General features: G+C 37.6%; 1 protein-coding gene across 1 annotated transcript; it reads left to right on the forward strand.

The window, feature by feature from the left end:
* Window positions 1-6360: 6360 nt before the first annotated feature.
* LOC108718452 lies at window positions 6361-16840 on the forward strand. Its single transcript, XM_041567028.1, has 3 exons — window positions 6361-6426; window positions 8744-8833; window positions 15021-16840. Exons 2-3 carry the CDS (start codon window positions 8803-8805, stop codon window positions 16595-16597), a joined length of 1608 nt encoding a protein of 535 aa, XP_041422962.1. The 5' UTR covers window positions 6361-6426; window positions 8744-8802; the 3' UTR covers window positions 16598-16840.
* Window positions 16841-17063: the final 223 nt, after the last annotated feature.

The following is a 17063-nucleotide window of genomic DNA, read 5'->3' on the forward strand; positions in this document are numbered from 1 at the left end:
AGATGGCCTTCCCATAATTTAGAGCTTTCTGGATAATGGGTTTCCAGATAATGGATTCCATACCTGTACTATAATTACAGTTTCTCTAGTTCAGGTATCTGACAGGGATATCTGATTCTGGGAGAAGCAGTGGGAGTGCTGACTGTAAACACACGGAAATGGACATTTACCTGTGGAAGCATTAGAAGCCCAAAGATCTGGTAGACTGTAGAGAGATTAAACTAGCAGAGTGAACTTCAAAACGTAGTAAAATAAACATAGTAAAGGAAAACAGTCTATTTGACAAATAGAAGATGGACTATTATCTTGGACGGGGAAATATCAGGTCCTTGGTCTTCCTCATAGGTAGAGCTTCTGGAAAGGGCACCAACCTTTTTATTTTAGGGCCTAGACGAAGTTATAATAAAACTGAAGTGGGCAAAGATGAGAGTCTATTTAGCTGGCCTAGAGTTGTCTTTGAGAACTTAAATGCATTCCACATTTATATGTCTCTGAACTAGGATAGGCCTTGCACCAATATCGTAGTCATCAACCAAATAATATAAGGCAGAGGCTGATCAGGATGTTTGAGGATAGAATTAGAGGCATGTGTTTTAGATATTACTCTTTCAGGGTCAGGGCACCAAGTTTCTTCTTCACTTTACAGATGAGGGTGTTCTGCTTTTTGCAGCCCCTTGTAACTGGCCGCAAGGTTCACCTTGCCTCATGGAAGAAGCGGCCCTGCATGTCACTAGTAATATCCCTGAAGGACAATGACTGAGGTGCATTGATTACACTGCAATGACTTTGTGACCAAATCCTGTGAATTAAGAGATGGTCTTACTCTATGTCTAGGGGGGTATAAACTGTCTAAAGTCACTAATGAGATTTGCTAGTTCTTTAAATATCAGATATACAGATAAGACTTGTACCTACAAGAGCTTGTATCTGAAATGGATGGGGAGCAGAAAGGGTGCAACGAGTGATCCCTGTCTTGGGGCACCCTATGTATAAATCCTGTTTGTATTAATCTTGAAACTGACCAGGTACTAGAAATGATATTAGACAGAGTCCAAGGTAGTATCCTAGCTCTCATTTTTATCACTACCAGTAATAAACCAAATATGGGCTGTGGTTATGGTTTAGTTGTCTGGTGTAGTAGTCTATAATAAAGCATAACCACATCAGATATTGTGCTTTAGGAGAACTCTCCTCAATTTTATGTTCTAACAAATACGCGGATATCGGTATATGTGGATGAGGAGTTGAGGCAATGCATTGGAACATCCTACAATTCCACAAGTAATAAACTAACTACGTTACATGGCTAACACAATGAGATGTATAGAGTTGACTGCACACAATAGTCTCACTTGCTGGAGATGAGCAAACGTTTTCATTTGGTCTGGTTTTGGATTTCAACAAAACTTGCACTTCTGGCAGTGCTAAAATTTTGCCATGTGAATTGTGTTGCAACTCCTGATTATTATTGTTATTATTGTTTTCATTATCATTAGAAAACATATTATAATACTTGCACTGCAACTGCCTGGCAATTATCATTATTATGAATAATATAAAGGTATGGGATCCATTATTCGGAAACCCGTTATCCAGAAACTTCCGAATTACAGAAAGGCCGTCTCCCATAGACTCCATTGTATCCAAATAATCCAAATTTAAAAAAAATATTTCCTTTTTCTGTGTAATAATAAAACAGTATCTTGTACTTGATTCCAACTAAGATATAATTAATCCTTATTGGAAGCAAAACCAGACTATTGGGTTTATTTAATGTTTTCTAGTAGATTTAAAGTATGAAGATCCAGATTACAGAAAGATCCGTTATCCGGAAAATCCCAGGTCCCGAGCATTCTGGATATCAGGTCCCATACCTGTATACATTCACTTGTGACATCCTGGCAGACAGGCCATTCTTAAAGGGACTTTTGTTTTTCAAAAACATCAATCAAATCCTGTACTAATTTTTCAAAAGAACAGATTTTGTTACAGTTCATTTTGAAATGTTATGGCAAGAATGACATAGAAACAAGCACAATATTTCCTTGGCAGGTAGATCAAATAATAAAACAAGCAGGTCTAGTTTCTCTAACCCCGGGATAAAACTGTAAATATAAGTTTCCCATAGTTGGGATTTTCCCAAGGGCACCGCCTTAACAGGGAACATGAGCCTCTTCATGTTTCTACAGGTTAAGTAATTCCGTATATTTCGCTTTCACTTCGTACTATTCATCAGATGAGGCAGTGCAGCCATGTGCAAGTGTAGGAGTGTATTTAGTATTAAGCAAGTACAGCAATATGTACTCTTTGTTGTATCCATTTAAAACACTTGCAGGTGTGTCGATTAAAAGATAAAGTTGTACAATCATTTTGCAAATGACCCTTCTAGTGATTTGAGATTTCCTTGTTTTTTAAGTTTTAAACTGATCCGAATCCTGCAAAAAGTTCCAGCGCATCAACCCCTCCTACTGTTGCAAACTGCGTGTAAGTGTGACCATTGACAAAGGGAAACCCCGGAGCAAACTTGCACCTAAAGAATCATGCAATCCTGATAGTCCTTTTTCTTCTCACACTCCAAATACATACAGGCAGGTTAATTGGCTCCTGATAAAATTCATCTTCTGTGTGTGAATGTGATAGGGGCATTAGAGTGTATCGCTCCACTGACCTCTCTGTCTTCTCAGTCCAAAATGTGCACATTGCTGTCCTGACAGGAGTGTCCCTTTTCCTTTACATGTAGATGGACTACTGACTCTTCTCCTGAGGAGTTACGTTCCTATGCTGGGCCATTCTTATACTGATTCCCCAATGTATAGATCGGAGCATTCTTTGCCACACCGGTCAGCATAGATTACATTACGTTTTATGAGCTTTGCAGTTGGGTCTTTTGGGTGCACCAGCTTCTGTCTTAGGGTGTTGCTTGGTTTGAAAAACACTTGAACATGATGTTTGATGAACATTCTTCTGTTTTTTCAATATTCCAGCTATGTATGTGATGATTGCATTTCTTGGTCCCTCTGTGTGTTGTCTAGGGGTTTTGCCTCAATGCTTTTTTGACAAAGGCGGGTTCAGACATTCAGGGATTGCTGAATTATTTATGATATGAGGGAGATTTTGTGAAGCAATACGTTGTCTTGAATTTAGCTCCAGTGTTTATGTTATGTATAAGCAAAGGGTGATCTTTATATATAATGTGTCTGTGGAGCTTATTAATCCAAGATGCACCATGTGGGATTGGATCGATTTCAGTTCCACGTTTACTCATATACATTATAACTAGTGTTTTATTGAGAAATGATGCATCATTATATTTCTTGCAGAGCAGCACCACCCATCTCTTGTGCTTTACATAAACCTTTCCTACTAATCATAGGGTTTTCCCTGCATCCATTAGGCAAAACCCCTATAAATTCAGTTAATATTATACTTTATTTATATGCAGTAGTTCTAACAGAATTCCAATTTGAACAGTACTTTACAGAGATTATACATCATTCATCTGATGCAGAGGAGCTTACAGTCCTAGGTCCCCATTACACACACATTATGGGTAATTTTATCAGAAGCCAATCAACCCGCCTGTATGTTGGAGTATGAGAGGAAAAGTATTCAAACCAGGAGACTAGTTTATTTTCCTTGTTTTCACATTATTTATAATTTGTTAATAAGGTTTATGATGTCTGTATTTACCCATCCTAACTTGTCTTTTAATAAATATATACCTAGATATATAATAATGTATATTGTCCCCATATGGCAGAGATTGGGTGTGAGTGAGGTGACTGTATGGCTTGTGATATGTTTCAAGATTTGGTATTGAATAATCAGTGAGGAAGAACAACAGGTCATCAGCCCAAGCTGCTATTTTGTGGTATTTATTTGCTATTTTTATTCCATTTATTCTGGGTGTGCACTGCTTGTATTTAGTAAGGGTTCCAGGATAAATAAAGACAGGGAGAGGTGACATCCCTGCCTTGAGTCATTATTTTATATTTATATGGTTCAACAGTAAATCCTTTAATTTGATTTGTGCTGTTGGACTGCTGTATGTGTAAAGAGGTAAATCAGCCCAAATGAAAGCGGCTGCAGTAAAGGCCTGGCAGAGCATTAAACAGGAGGAAACCCAGAATCTGGTGATGTCCATGAGTTCAACACTTCAGCCTGTCATTACCAGCAAAGGATTTTCAACCAACTATTAGAAATTAACATTTTATTTTCAGTTTTTTAATTTGTCCAATTGCTTTTGAGCTCCTGAAATGAAGCGATTGTGTTAAAAAAAGGCTTTAGTTTCTCACATTTTTATACAATCTTTTTGTTCCACCCACTGAATTAAAGCTGAAAGTCTGCAGTTCAACTGCATCTGAGTTGTTTCATTTACAATTCATTGTGGTCATGTACAGAACCAAAATTAGAAAAAAATGTTGTCTGTCCAAATATTTATGGGCCTAAAGCTGGCCATAGATGTAAAGATTTTTAAAAGATCCATTCGTTATCGTGAGACCACGATTATGTCAAAATGATCATTTAATGTGTCCATCAACTAAAAAGACCATTTCAGGCGATATTGCCAGCAAAACTGAGGGGAGCTGCCTGCTTGGCCCTGCAAACATAGATACATTACACTGGGGCCGATAAAGATTTTTTAACCTAGCCGATCAATTTCCTGACAGATGTCGGATGAAAAATCGTAAGACGTACGATCTTTCGAATCCCACTAACCGCACGATAATTTTATAGATTAGTCGGACTACGCTAAAATTGGTTGTTCTGCAAAAAAAATTTTTGCATCTATGGGGACCTTAACTGTGTATAGGTTATATAGTGTAATGCTGGGAAGGCACCACCAAGGCTGGGACACTTTACATTAGGGATGTCTTTGATTCTGTCATGATTATTATGGTGTCGTTTTTATTTCTAAATGACACTGTTTACACTGCAAATAATTCACTGTACAATATAACATTTAACAAATAATAGATAGATAGATAGATAGATAGATAGATAGATAGATAGATAGATAGATAGATAGATAGATAGATAGATAATAGAGAGATAGATAGATGAATAGATAGATAAATAGATAGATAGATAGATAGATAGATAGATAGATAGATAATAGATAGATAGATAGATAGATAGATAGATAGATAATAGAGAGATAGATAGATGAATAGATAGATAAATAGATAAATAGATAGAGAGATAGATAGATAGATAGATAGATAGATAGATAGATAGATAGATAATAGATAGATAGATAATAGATAGATAAATAATAAATAGATAGATAGATAGACAAATAATAGATAGATAGATAATAGAGAGATAGATAGATAGATAGATAATAGATAGATAATAGATAGATAGATAATAAATAGATAGATAGATAGATAATAGATAGATAGATAGATAGATAATAGATAGATAAATAATAAATAGATAGATAGATAATAGTTAGATAGATAGATAGATAGATAGATAGATAGATAGATAGATAGATATATAGATAGATAATAGAGAGATAGATAGATAAATAGATAGATAATAGATAGATAGATAATAGATAGATAATAGATAGATAAATAATAACTAGATAGATAGATAGATAGATAGATAGATAGATAGATAGATAGATAGATAGATAGATAGATAATAAATAGATAGATAGACAAATAATAGATAGATAGATAATAGAGAGATAGATAGATAATAGATAGATAATAGATAGATAAATAATAAATAGATAGATAGATAGATAATAGTTAGATAGATAATAGATATATAGATAGATATATAGATGATAGACAGATAGGTAGATGATAGATAGATAGATAGATAGATAGATAGATAATAGATAGATAAATAATAAAGAGATAGATAGATAGATATATAGATAGATATATGGATGATAGACAGATAGATAGATGATAGATAGATTGAAAAAATGAGTGCAAATTAAATCTAAAATTCTGCAAAAGAGTAAAGGGGGCATTTACCGTATAAAATAGTATTCTCTAGGCGGAGTTGCTGCCTGTCCAGGTTTTGGAAAGGGTTGCCCGGTTTTCCAAATTAGAAAAAATTATTAAAAACGGGCAAGATTGCCTGAGAATGACACAGCAATCGGCCAATCACCGACCACCATGTCAGATATTGGTGACCCCCCCCACTGAAGTGCAAACTGACAGAAATGCAAATGATTTCAGATTTTACATAACATAAACATAACAAGCATGTTTAGCTATTGGGAAGGGAATTCCCAGTTGTGTAAATTCTGAAATATACATACTAATTATAATAATGATTAATATGTGATGAGTCAAACAGCCGAAAGTGAAAGCATAGAGTTACAGTATATAACTGTCAGTAAGTGTTACAGTATCTCACTCACAGCAGATCTGGGTGGAAGTTACAAGAAACCCTAAGCAGGTAAGAGGTTTTTCAATTCAGATTCTTGGGGAAAGTTTAATGCATTTCTTTATCCAGAATGTTCATTGATGATGTTTGTACTCAGGGGACCACACTCTACTCTTGCCCCTTGGCTCCCTGTAATGGTGGGTATCATTGTGGTTGTAAGTCTGCTATTGTTATTTTCATTCTTTACTTCTCAGCCTGCAGTTCATTATTGTGTCCAGGCATCTGTCTAATGCATGGAGAATGTCCATGGGTTGAGGGTGATTTTTATTATTTGGGAAGACTAAAGTCGGCAATACACAGGCTTAAAGCTAAATTTCATTTATAGCAGATTCACCACTGGAGTGCAAATGAACCCCCCAAATTCTTCCCACTCACCTCCCGTCCTAGGGGTTCTCCCTCCCTTTTTGTTTTGTGCTCACAGTTGTTCCCCTCATTCCTCCTCATCCACAACAAAAGACTAATGTTTTTTTTTCTGGATGTTACATTTTAAAAGTAGGAAACAATTTCAAAATGGTAAATGTGCCTTGGATTGAAAGCTGGTTGGCTGATTTGTACAGGTTCATAGATATAAGCAAAGCCTGCACCAGTTGCTGCATTTCCAAACCTAAGGGCTGAAGAGTATCACCTGATGGAATACTGAGTCATGGAATCCTAGGTTTTTATTAATCCGTTTTTGAGATTTAGAGTTTTGTGACTCTGTTCATTTTAAAGCTACCCCCGCCCCCCTTGTGTGTGCTGACGACTGCACGCATGCAAAGTGTGCATCTGCCTTAAAGGATAAGTAAACCTTTAAAATAAGTGGATGTAAAACTGATGAGGGGACTATTCTAAGCATTTTTGTAATTTACATTCATTATTTATTTTGTTTTGATTCCAAGATATTAAGGGATACATGTGCTGTTAATATGAATGAATTTTGTTACAACAGCGCCACCTGCTGGTCAGTTTCCCACCAGTCTGACCAGCAAGTAGTCAAGGAAGTTGTCAGGAGAAGCAAAGAGGCTGATGTTATTCTGCTTAGGAATAAAATTAGAAACCTTTCTCACATCTTTCCTAAGCAGAAGAACATCAGCCTCTTTCTTTCTCCTGACAACTTCCTTGACTACTTGCTGGTCAGACTGGTGGGAAACTGTAACAAAATTCATTCATATTAACAGTACATGTATCCCTTAATATCTTGGAATCAAAAGAAAATAAATAATGAATGTAAATTACAAAAAGGCGTAGAAAAGCCCCCTCGTTAGTTTTACATTCACTTATTTTAAAGGTTTGCTTCTCCTTTAAGAACAGAAAGGAGGGAGAGTCACAAAGGGGAAGGGCAGGTGAGGGAGGGGGTAGAGGGGAGTGACAGAAGGAAGGGACAGTCCCTGGCTCTTGAGCTGTAGCTCTGTTCCCTGGTGATGTTATCATGACTTGTTATCATTGGTAATGATGACAAGCTCCTTGTCCTCTTGGGGCTTCCATTCTTCCTGGATATTTGTGGGGTTCCAGCATTCTCCAGGCACTAGACCCATTCCCCCGATGATGACAAGCCATGATAACCTCACCAGGGGACAGAGCAACAGCCCAATGAGTCAGACAGAACAGGATACTGCTAGTGGACTCTATAGAGAGATAGTTGTTAAGGTCCCTCTGACCCTCTCTATATAAACACATTTGTGTATGATTGAAACCAATTCTCTAAGTGTCTTGTTTAAATAAACAATTATTGTCTGATTCCCTATTCTCTTTAATAATGCGACAAAAGTGCAGGAATACAATATGTCTCGATGCAGGAACCTTAATGAATTGCATCAATATGCGCTATTCAATTAGTCATTTGTTGCGCACTTTAGCACCTTTTTTTTGTTACTTACTAGTGATGTGCAGGTCAGGAAAAACTCAACCCGCACCCGACACTAACCCGCAAACCCATAACCCACAAAATGGTTCCATTGTAGGACCCACACCCGCACCAGTGATTGGAGTCACAAAAAGTCATATCTCAGAAAACACAGCCACAACCCGATGAATGAAATACAGCACAATGATAATCAGTCAGTTATACAATAACAAAATACATGAATTCCTTTTTACTTACTTTATCTTGTCCAATTGTGACTCCAACAGGAGCACCACCTATGCCAGAAAATCAGAAAGAAGTGTTGTACTGCCCCAGTATAACCTGCACCCGACCCGTACCCTCCATGGACACTCAATATTCAACCCAAATCAGCCCTACCCACAGGTTCTGTGGCTATCGGGTAAACCCGCAAATCACTAATACTGACCCTTTATACATATATGTATCATCATAAATACATTTTAATGATCTCCATTTAACTCACAGGACAGTCTCGGAGACGCAACTCAACATTCAGAAACAGCAGTGAGAGAAAAAGAAAGAAGATGGCCAGCGGATCAGACCCCGCGAGAGAAGGTAATTAAACAGCTAATTTCACTGATGTTACACATTAAATCCTTAAAGGGATCCTCTACCCCATACCTATTATTTAAATAATTGAATAAAATACTAACTTTCTAAAAATACATTCATTTCAAATTTTCAATGGTTTTAAAATTGACTTTTCAAACAAAAACACAAGCCAGCTGATTAAAAGGATAAGTAAAATAAGTAAATGTAAAATTAATGAGGGGACTATGCTAAGCACTTTTGTAATTTACGTTCATTACTTATCTATTTTTTTAATTACAAGATATTAAAGATTACATGTACTGTTAAAGGAACAGTAACACCAAAAAATCAAAGTGTAAAAAAGTGATGAAAATATAATGTAGTGTTCGCACTCATAAATCTGGTGTGTTTGATTCGTAAACTCTACTGTAGTTTATATAATTAAATTGCTGTGTAGCCATGGGGGTAGCTATTCAAGAAAAGGATACACAGTAGATAACAGATAAGTACTACTATAGTTTATATAAACAAGCTGCTGTGTAGCCATGGGGGCAGCCATTCAAGCACAGGATACACAGTAGATAACAGATAAGTTCTACTATAGTTTATATAAACAAGCTGCTGTGTAGTCATGGGGGCAGCCATTCAAGCACAGGATACACAGTAGATAACAGATAAGTACTACTATAGTTTATATAAACAAGCTGCTGTGTAGCCATGGGGGCAGCCATTCAAGCACAGGATACACAGTAGATAACAGATTAGTACTACTATAGTTTATATAAACAAGCTGCTGTGTAGCCATGGGGGCAGCCATTCAAGCACAGGATACACAGTAGATAACAGATAAGTACTACTATAGTTTATATAAACAAGCTGCTGTGTAGCCATGGGGGCAGCCATTCAAGCACAGGATACACAGTAGATAACAGATAAGTACTACTATAGTTTATATAAACAAGCTGCTGTGTAGCCATGGGGGCAGCCATTCAAGCACAGGATACACAGTAGATAACAGATAAGTACTACTATAGTTTATATAAACAAGCTGCTGTGTAGCCATGGGGGCAGCCATTCAAGCACAGGATACACAGTAGATAACAGATAAGTACTACTATAGTTTTATATAAACAAGCTGCTGTGTAACCATGGGGGCAGCCATTCAAGCACAGGATACACAGTAGATAACAGATAAGTACTACTATAGTTTATATAAACAAGCTGCTGTGTAGCCATGGGGACAGCCATTCAAGCACAGGATACACAGTAGATAAAAGATAAGTACTACTATAGTTTATAGAAACAAGCTGCTGTGTAGCCATGGGGGCAGCCATTGAAGCACAGGATACACAGTAGATAACAGATAAGTACTACTATAGTTTATAGAAACAAGCTGCTGTGTAGCCATGGGGGCAGCCATTCAAGCACAGGATACACAGTAGATAACAGATAAGTACTACTATAGTTTATATAAACAAGCTGCTGTGTAGCCATGGGGGCAGCCATTCAAGCACAGGATACACAGTAGATAACAGATAAGTACTACTATAGTTTATATAAACAAGGTGCTGTGTAGCCATGGGGACAGCCATTCAAGCACAGGATACACAGTAGATAACAGATAAGTACTACTATAGTTTATATAAACAAGCTGCTGTGTAGCCATGGGGGCAGCCATTCAAGCACAGGATACACAGTAGATAACAGATAAGTACTACTATAGTTTATATAAACAAGCTGCTGTGTAGCCATGGGGGCAGCCATTCAAGCACAGGATACACAGTAGATAACAGATAAGTACTACTATAGTTTATATAAACAAGCTGCTGTGTAACCATGGGGGCAGCCACTCAAGCACAGGATACACAGTAGATAACAGATAAGTACTACTATAGTTTATAGAAACAAGCTGCTGTGTAGCCATGGGGCCAGCCATTCAAGCACAGGATACACAGTAGATAACACATAAGTACTAATATAGTTTATATAAACAAGCTGCTGTGTAGCCATGGGGGCAGCCATTCAAGCACAGGATACACAGTAGATAACAGATAAGTACTACTATAGTTTATATAAACAAGCTGCTGTGTAGCCATGGGGGCAGCCATTCAAGCACAGGATACACAGTAGATAACAGATAAGTACTACTATAGTTTATATAAACAAGCTGCTGTGTAGCCATGGGGCAGCCATTCAAGCACAGGATACACAGTAGATAACAGATAAGTACTACTATAGTTTATATAAACAAGCTGCTGTGTAGCCATGGGGGCAGCCATTCAAGCACAGGATACACAGTAGATAACAGATAAGTACTACTATAGTTTATATAAACAAGCTGCTGTGTAGCCATGGGGCCAGCCATTCAAGCACAGTATATACAGTAGATAACAGATATGTTTTAGATAACATAACATCCCGGCACCCCAACCCCCTCCAATTCCAGCACTGCCTCTCTCAGTAACCCATATCATGTATGTTGTACACCTTATTTGAATTTACCCATGTACAGTCTGTCTCCCAATTTTCAATTTTTCTGAAGCGCCAGTAGCACTTGCTAACATAATTGTCACATTTCTCACTTGCCTGATTTTACCAACTCCCAGTTTGTTGGCGCTACAAATATATGTTAATAATAAAAATACAAACATACCTCCTCCTTTCTGTTTAATGTATCTTTTTGCAAGAAGATTTATGCTTACTGTCTATTCATATAACTCATTCAACCATGTTTCAGCAATACCTGTGACATCACATTGCTCACCAATTGCATCACATACAAACCTTATTACATTTGCAACTGCATTTATAGTTTTTAAATTATTCTGTCCCTAACGAATATAAACTCAAACAGATGCACACAATAAGATACATACATAAGGTAACATAGTAAGTAACATAGTAAGTAACATAGTAAGTAAGGTTGAAAAAAGACACATGTCCATCGAGTTCAACCTTTTTTTTTTTTTTTTTTTTTATTAACTACCTATCTGCCAGTTGATCCAGAGGAAGGCAAAAAACCCACCTGAAGCCTCTCCAATTTGCCTTAGAGGGGGAAAAATTCTTTCCTGACTCCAAAATGGCAATCGGACCAGTCCCTGGATCAACTTGTACTATGAGCTATTTCCCATATCCCTGTATTCCCTCACTTGCTAAACACCATCCAACCCCTTCTTATACCTATCTAATGTATCAGCCTGTACCACTGATTCACTTCCCAGCTCTCCCTGTAACACCCCTTTCCCTCCTCTAATCTCATTGGCTCCCTCCTGTCTGCTGGGAGGAGCTACTGGTGAATAAAGCATCCGACCCTTCCTTGTACCTATCTAATGTATCAGCCTGTACAACTGATTCAGGGAGAGAATTCCACATCTTCACAGCTCTCACTGTAACAAACCCCTTCCCAATATTTAGGCAGAACCTCTTTTCTTCTAATCGGAATGGGTGACCTCGTGTCAGCTGGAAGGACCTACTGGTAAATAAAACATTAGAGAGATTATTATATGATCCCCTTATATATTTATACATAGTCATCATATCACCCCTTAAGCGCCTCTTCTCCAGCGTGAACATCTCCAATTTGGCCAGTCTTTCCTCATAGCTAAGATTTTCAATACCTTTTACCAGCTTAGTTGCCCTTCTCTGTCCCCTCTCTAATACAATAATGTCCTGTTTGAGTGATGGAGACCAAAACTGTACGGCATATTCTAGATGGGGCCTTACAAGTGCTCTATAGAGTGGAAGAATGACCCCCTCCTCCCTTGACTCTATGCCCCTTTTAATACAGCTCAAGACCTTATTTGCCCTTGATGCTGCCGACTGGCATTGCTTGCTACAGCCAAGTTTATCATCTACAAGGACTCCAAGGTCCTTTTCCATAATGGATTTGCCTAGTGCAGTCCCATTAAGGGTATAAGTGGATATTGTTACATCCCAGGTGCAGGACTTTACATTTATCAACATTGAATCTCATTTGCCACTTAGCTGCCCAGATTGCCAGTTAGTCAAGATCCTGTTGCAAGTGCCACATCCTGGATGGAATTAATTGGGCTGGATAATTTTGTGTCATCTGCAAACACTGAAACATTACTTACAATACCCTCCCCTAAGTCATTAATGAACAAGTTAAATAAAAGTGGACCCAATACTGAGCCCTGGGGGACCCCACTAAGAACCTTACTCCAAGTAGAGAATGTCCCATTAACAACCACCCGCTGTACCCGATCCTGTAGCCAGTTTCCTATCCACGTGCAAACGACTTCATTAAGCCCAACAGACCTTAGTTTAGAAAGCAGTCGTTTGTGGGGCACAGTATCAAACGCTTTGGCAAAATCCAAATAGATCACATCTACTGCCCCCCCCACTATCCAGAATCTTACTTACCACATCATAAAATGCAATCAAATTCATCTGACATGACCTATCCTTCATAAAGCCATGCTGATTGTTGCTCATAATGCCATTCATTAGGACAAAATTTTGAATGTGATCCCTTAACAAGCCTTCAAATAATTTGCCCACCACAGATGTCAAGCTTACTGGCCTATAATTGCCAGGCTGAGATCGTAATCCCTTTTTAAATATTGGAATAACATCAGCTTTTCTCCAATCCATAGGCACCATACCAGATGACAGTGATCTGAGAAAATCAGAAATAAGGGCTGGTCTAAAACTGAACTAAGCTCTCTTAGAACCCGGGGGTGTATGCCATCAGGCCCTGGAGCCTTGTTTACATTAATTTGTATTAAAGCTTTTTGAATCATATCCTGAGTCAGCCACTGACTAGATTGAGCTGAACCATTCGTGCAGTTATTAAGTGAGGCCTGTGAACCCAGACTCCTCTATTGTATACACTGATGAAAAGAACTGATTTAACACATTTGCCTTATCTGTATCTGTTACAACCATACTGGTACCATTATTTAATGGAGCAACACTCTCAACCTGCATCTTTTTACTATTAATATATTTAAAAAACTTTTTAGGGTTAGTTTTCACCTCCACCGCAATTAACTCTTCATTTATTTTCTTAGCCTTCCGGATTGCTGATTTACAACATTTATTACAGTGTTTATATTCATTAAATGCAGCTTCTGTCCCTACAGATTTGTAGTTTTTAAATGCCTTTCTCTTCTTTCCCATTAACTTCTTTACTTCTGCATTAAGCCACACAGGATGATTCTTAGAGCTTCTACGTTTAGTCCTTAAGGGAATAAATTGAGAACAGTAATGATTTAATATTTTTTTAAAGGACAACCATTTCTGTTCTGTGTTTTTAGCTGAAAACCTAATGCCCCAATCAATACTCTGTAGGGCAGCCCTCAAGGCACTAAAATTAGCTTTTGCAAAATTCATGGTTTTCGTTGCCCCAGTATATTTTTGTTTTTTGCACCAGACATTAAATGATATAACATTATGGTCACTATTACCCAGGGGTTCAATGACTTGCACATTTGCTATAAGTTCTGGGTCATTAGAGATCACTAAATCCAGAATAGCATTTTTTCTGGTAGGTCGTGCAATAAGTTTATAAACTTGTTCCCATTAACTGATCTGGCAGTACCGTTGCTCCAGTCAATATCTGGGTAATTAAAATCCCCCATTATCATTACTTTACCTAAACTAGCAGCCTTTTCTATTTGCATTAGGAGCTTTGTCTCTTCCTCCTCACTTACATTAGGGGGTCTATAGCGACGCCTACAATTAATTTGCTGGATTCTTTACAATTGGTGAAGAACTCCACCCATACGACTTCTGCCCCCTCATTTTCTAACATAACCTCCTCCTTTATATGAGCTTTTAAATCCTGCCTAACATACAGACATATACCCCTCCTCCTTTTCTATTGCCTCTGTCCCTGGGAAACAAAGTATAGCCACTGATATTTACTGCCCAGTCATGCGACTCATTCAGCCATGTTTCGGCCACACCAATCACATCATATTTTCCTTCCATCACCAGCAGCTCCAGCTCTCCCATTTTACCAGTCAGACTTCTTGCATTTGTAAACATACATTTAATACTGGCACCATATTGAACATATGACATGTGGTCCTCCCTATCCTTAACTGTATCCCCAGCCAAATCTCCTCCCCCATTTTCCCTTTCTTTGCCCACTATCTCATCTAACCTGTAAATTGTAAATTGTTGAACTGGTCATGCACTTAATTGTAACAATGTACTTTATATGTACCTGTATGTTTTGTTGCAGACAGAGAAGCAAACAGAAGCCAATCATCTCTGCTTATTGAAAGGAAAGACTTGTTTGAGGAGACCAGCTCTGTTATATCAGGAGGCCCCCGTGTTTATAAGTTGGTTCTACATGAGGAATATGCACAAGGAAAGTACAGAAAACTGCAGTTTGGGACTGAAAACCCATTAAAACAACACAAAATAATAATGTTGGTGGGAGCAACAGGATCAGGTAAAACAACTCTCATCAATGCTCTGATCAACTACATCCTGGGAGTAAAATGGGAAGATAATTACAGGTTGATTCTCATTAAGGAAAATACAAACAGGAGCCAAGCCCACAGCCAGACCTCTGAAGTCACTGCCTACCAACTCAATTATATAGAGGCATTTACTGTCCCCTATAACCTGACAATCATTGATACCCCGGGGTTTGATGACACAAGGGGCCGAGACCATGACAAAGAGATTCCCAAGCAGCTGAAATTATGTTTTGACTCACCCGGGAGTATTAGTCACATTGATGCCATTTATTTTGCACTTCAGTCCAGTTTGGCTCGTTTGACAAGTACACAAGAATATATTTTTGGATCAATGTTGTCAATTTTTGCAAAGGATATAGAGAAGAACATACAGATCTGTGCTACGTTTGCAGATGCCGGGAAACCAATGGTCTTACAGGCGCTTATTGAATCCGAAGTCTCATGTGTAAAGAACAAAAAAGGAATTCCTGTGTATTTCAAGTTCAATAATTGTGCTCTGTATGTAAAGAAGTCAGAGGAAGAGGAGGAGGATGATGATGAAGAAGAAAAAAATGACAATTCATTTCTTAAGGGGATGTGGGATATAGGAAAAACAGAATCAGAAAAGTTGTTAATTGATTTAGAAAAAATGGAATCGAAAAGTCTACTTTTAACAAAGGAAGTGTTAAAAGAGAGGCAGACACTCGAGGACAAATTAGTTCAGCTACAGGGAATTACTGAGAAAATTGCACTGGACAACAAAGAGTTATCCAAACTCAATCATAATTTGAAAGGCATTGAACAAATTATTGGAATGAACAAAAATTATAAAGGTGAAGAACATAAAGATGTAAACAAAAAAATCCCAATACATGGAGGGGTATATAACTGTGAAAGGTGTGAAGAAACATGTACACGTAATGGATTCTTGTTGCAAGAAACTTGGAATGTGGTTAAATGGGGTTTAAGCAAGAAGTTCTGCTTGTGTGACCACGATAAGAGCGCACATAGATATCAGAGTTTCGAATGGAAAAAAGAGAGTGTAACCATTGTGAATATTAATGAAGATATGAAAAAAAAATATGAGGAGGCATGTAAACAGGAAAAAGTCACTAAAAAGGAGATTGAAAATAAGGAGATTGAAACGAAAAAGAAGCAAACAGAACGAAAGGAGCTTATTGAGAAAGTTGCTCGTGTTCTCAGATGTCTACAAAAAATCTCTCTAAAACCCAACCCACTCACTGTCACTGATTATATTGATTTGCTTATCAGTAAAGAGAGACAAGAAGGGAAACCTGGATTTCAAGAGAGAATTGCTTCCCTGGTGGAATTCAAATCAAATCTCAGCAAATAAGTAAAAAAATCAGAAAACTCAGTAGATATTATTAATGTTTCTATATCCACTTGAGATTAATGTGTTTCCATTTAATACAATAAATTAGAAATACTCTATGTGCTTAACTAGGTTATACGGTTTTGCTGGATTAGGATAATCTCTTGGATTGAAAAAACTGCAGAAATTACTCAAAGGCTGGAAAAAAGTATCTTTTTCATAATCATAAAAATTGTAAAACCTTTAAAGAAATTGTGAGCAGGAATTCCTTCTACTAACAATAAAACTATAAACACAAACAAAAGTGCAAAATACGTTTTTATTTATTTTTTATTCAGCATGGCACCAGGGCTCTCAACATTCCTTTAACCCTTTAACAGTTTATTAAAATTTTGTGCACTTTCAGTTTGGGGATTAGTGATGGGCGAATTTATTCGCTAGGCGCGAATTCACCGCGAATTTGCGCGATTCGCCACCAGCGAATAAA

Source organism: Xenopus laevis, chromosome 6L (genome assembly GCF_017654675.1).
Source record: "Xenopus laevis strain J_2021 chromosome 6L, Xenopus_laevis_v10.1, whole genome shotgun sequence".
NCBI lineage: Eukaryota > Metazoa > Chordata > Amphibia > Anura > Pipidae > Xenopus > Xenopus laevis.

Coding starts and splice junctions, on each gene's coding strand:
- LOC108718452 (XM_041567028.1), top strand. CDS start 8,803: ATGGCCAGCGGATCAGACCCCGCGAGAGAAG. Junction 8,834..15,020: donor ATCAGACCCCGCGAGAGAAG/GTAATTAAACAG, acceptor GTTTTGTTGCAG/ACAGAGAAGCAAACAGAAGC.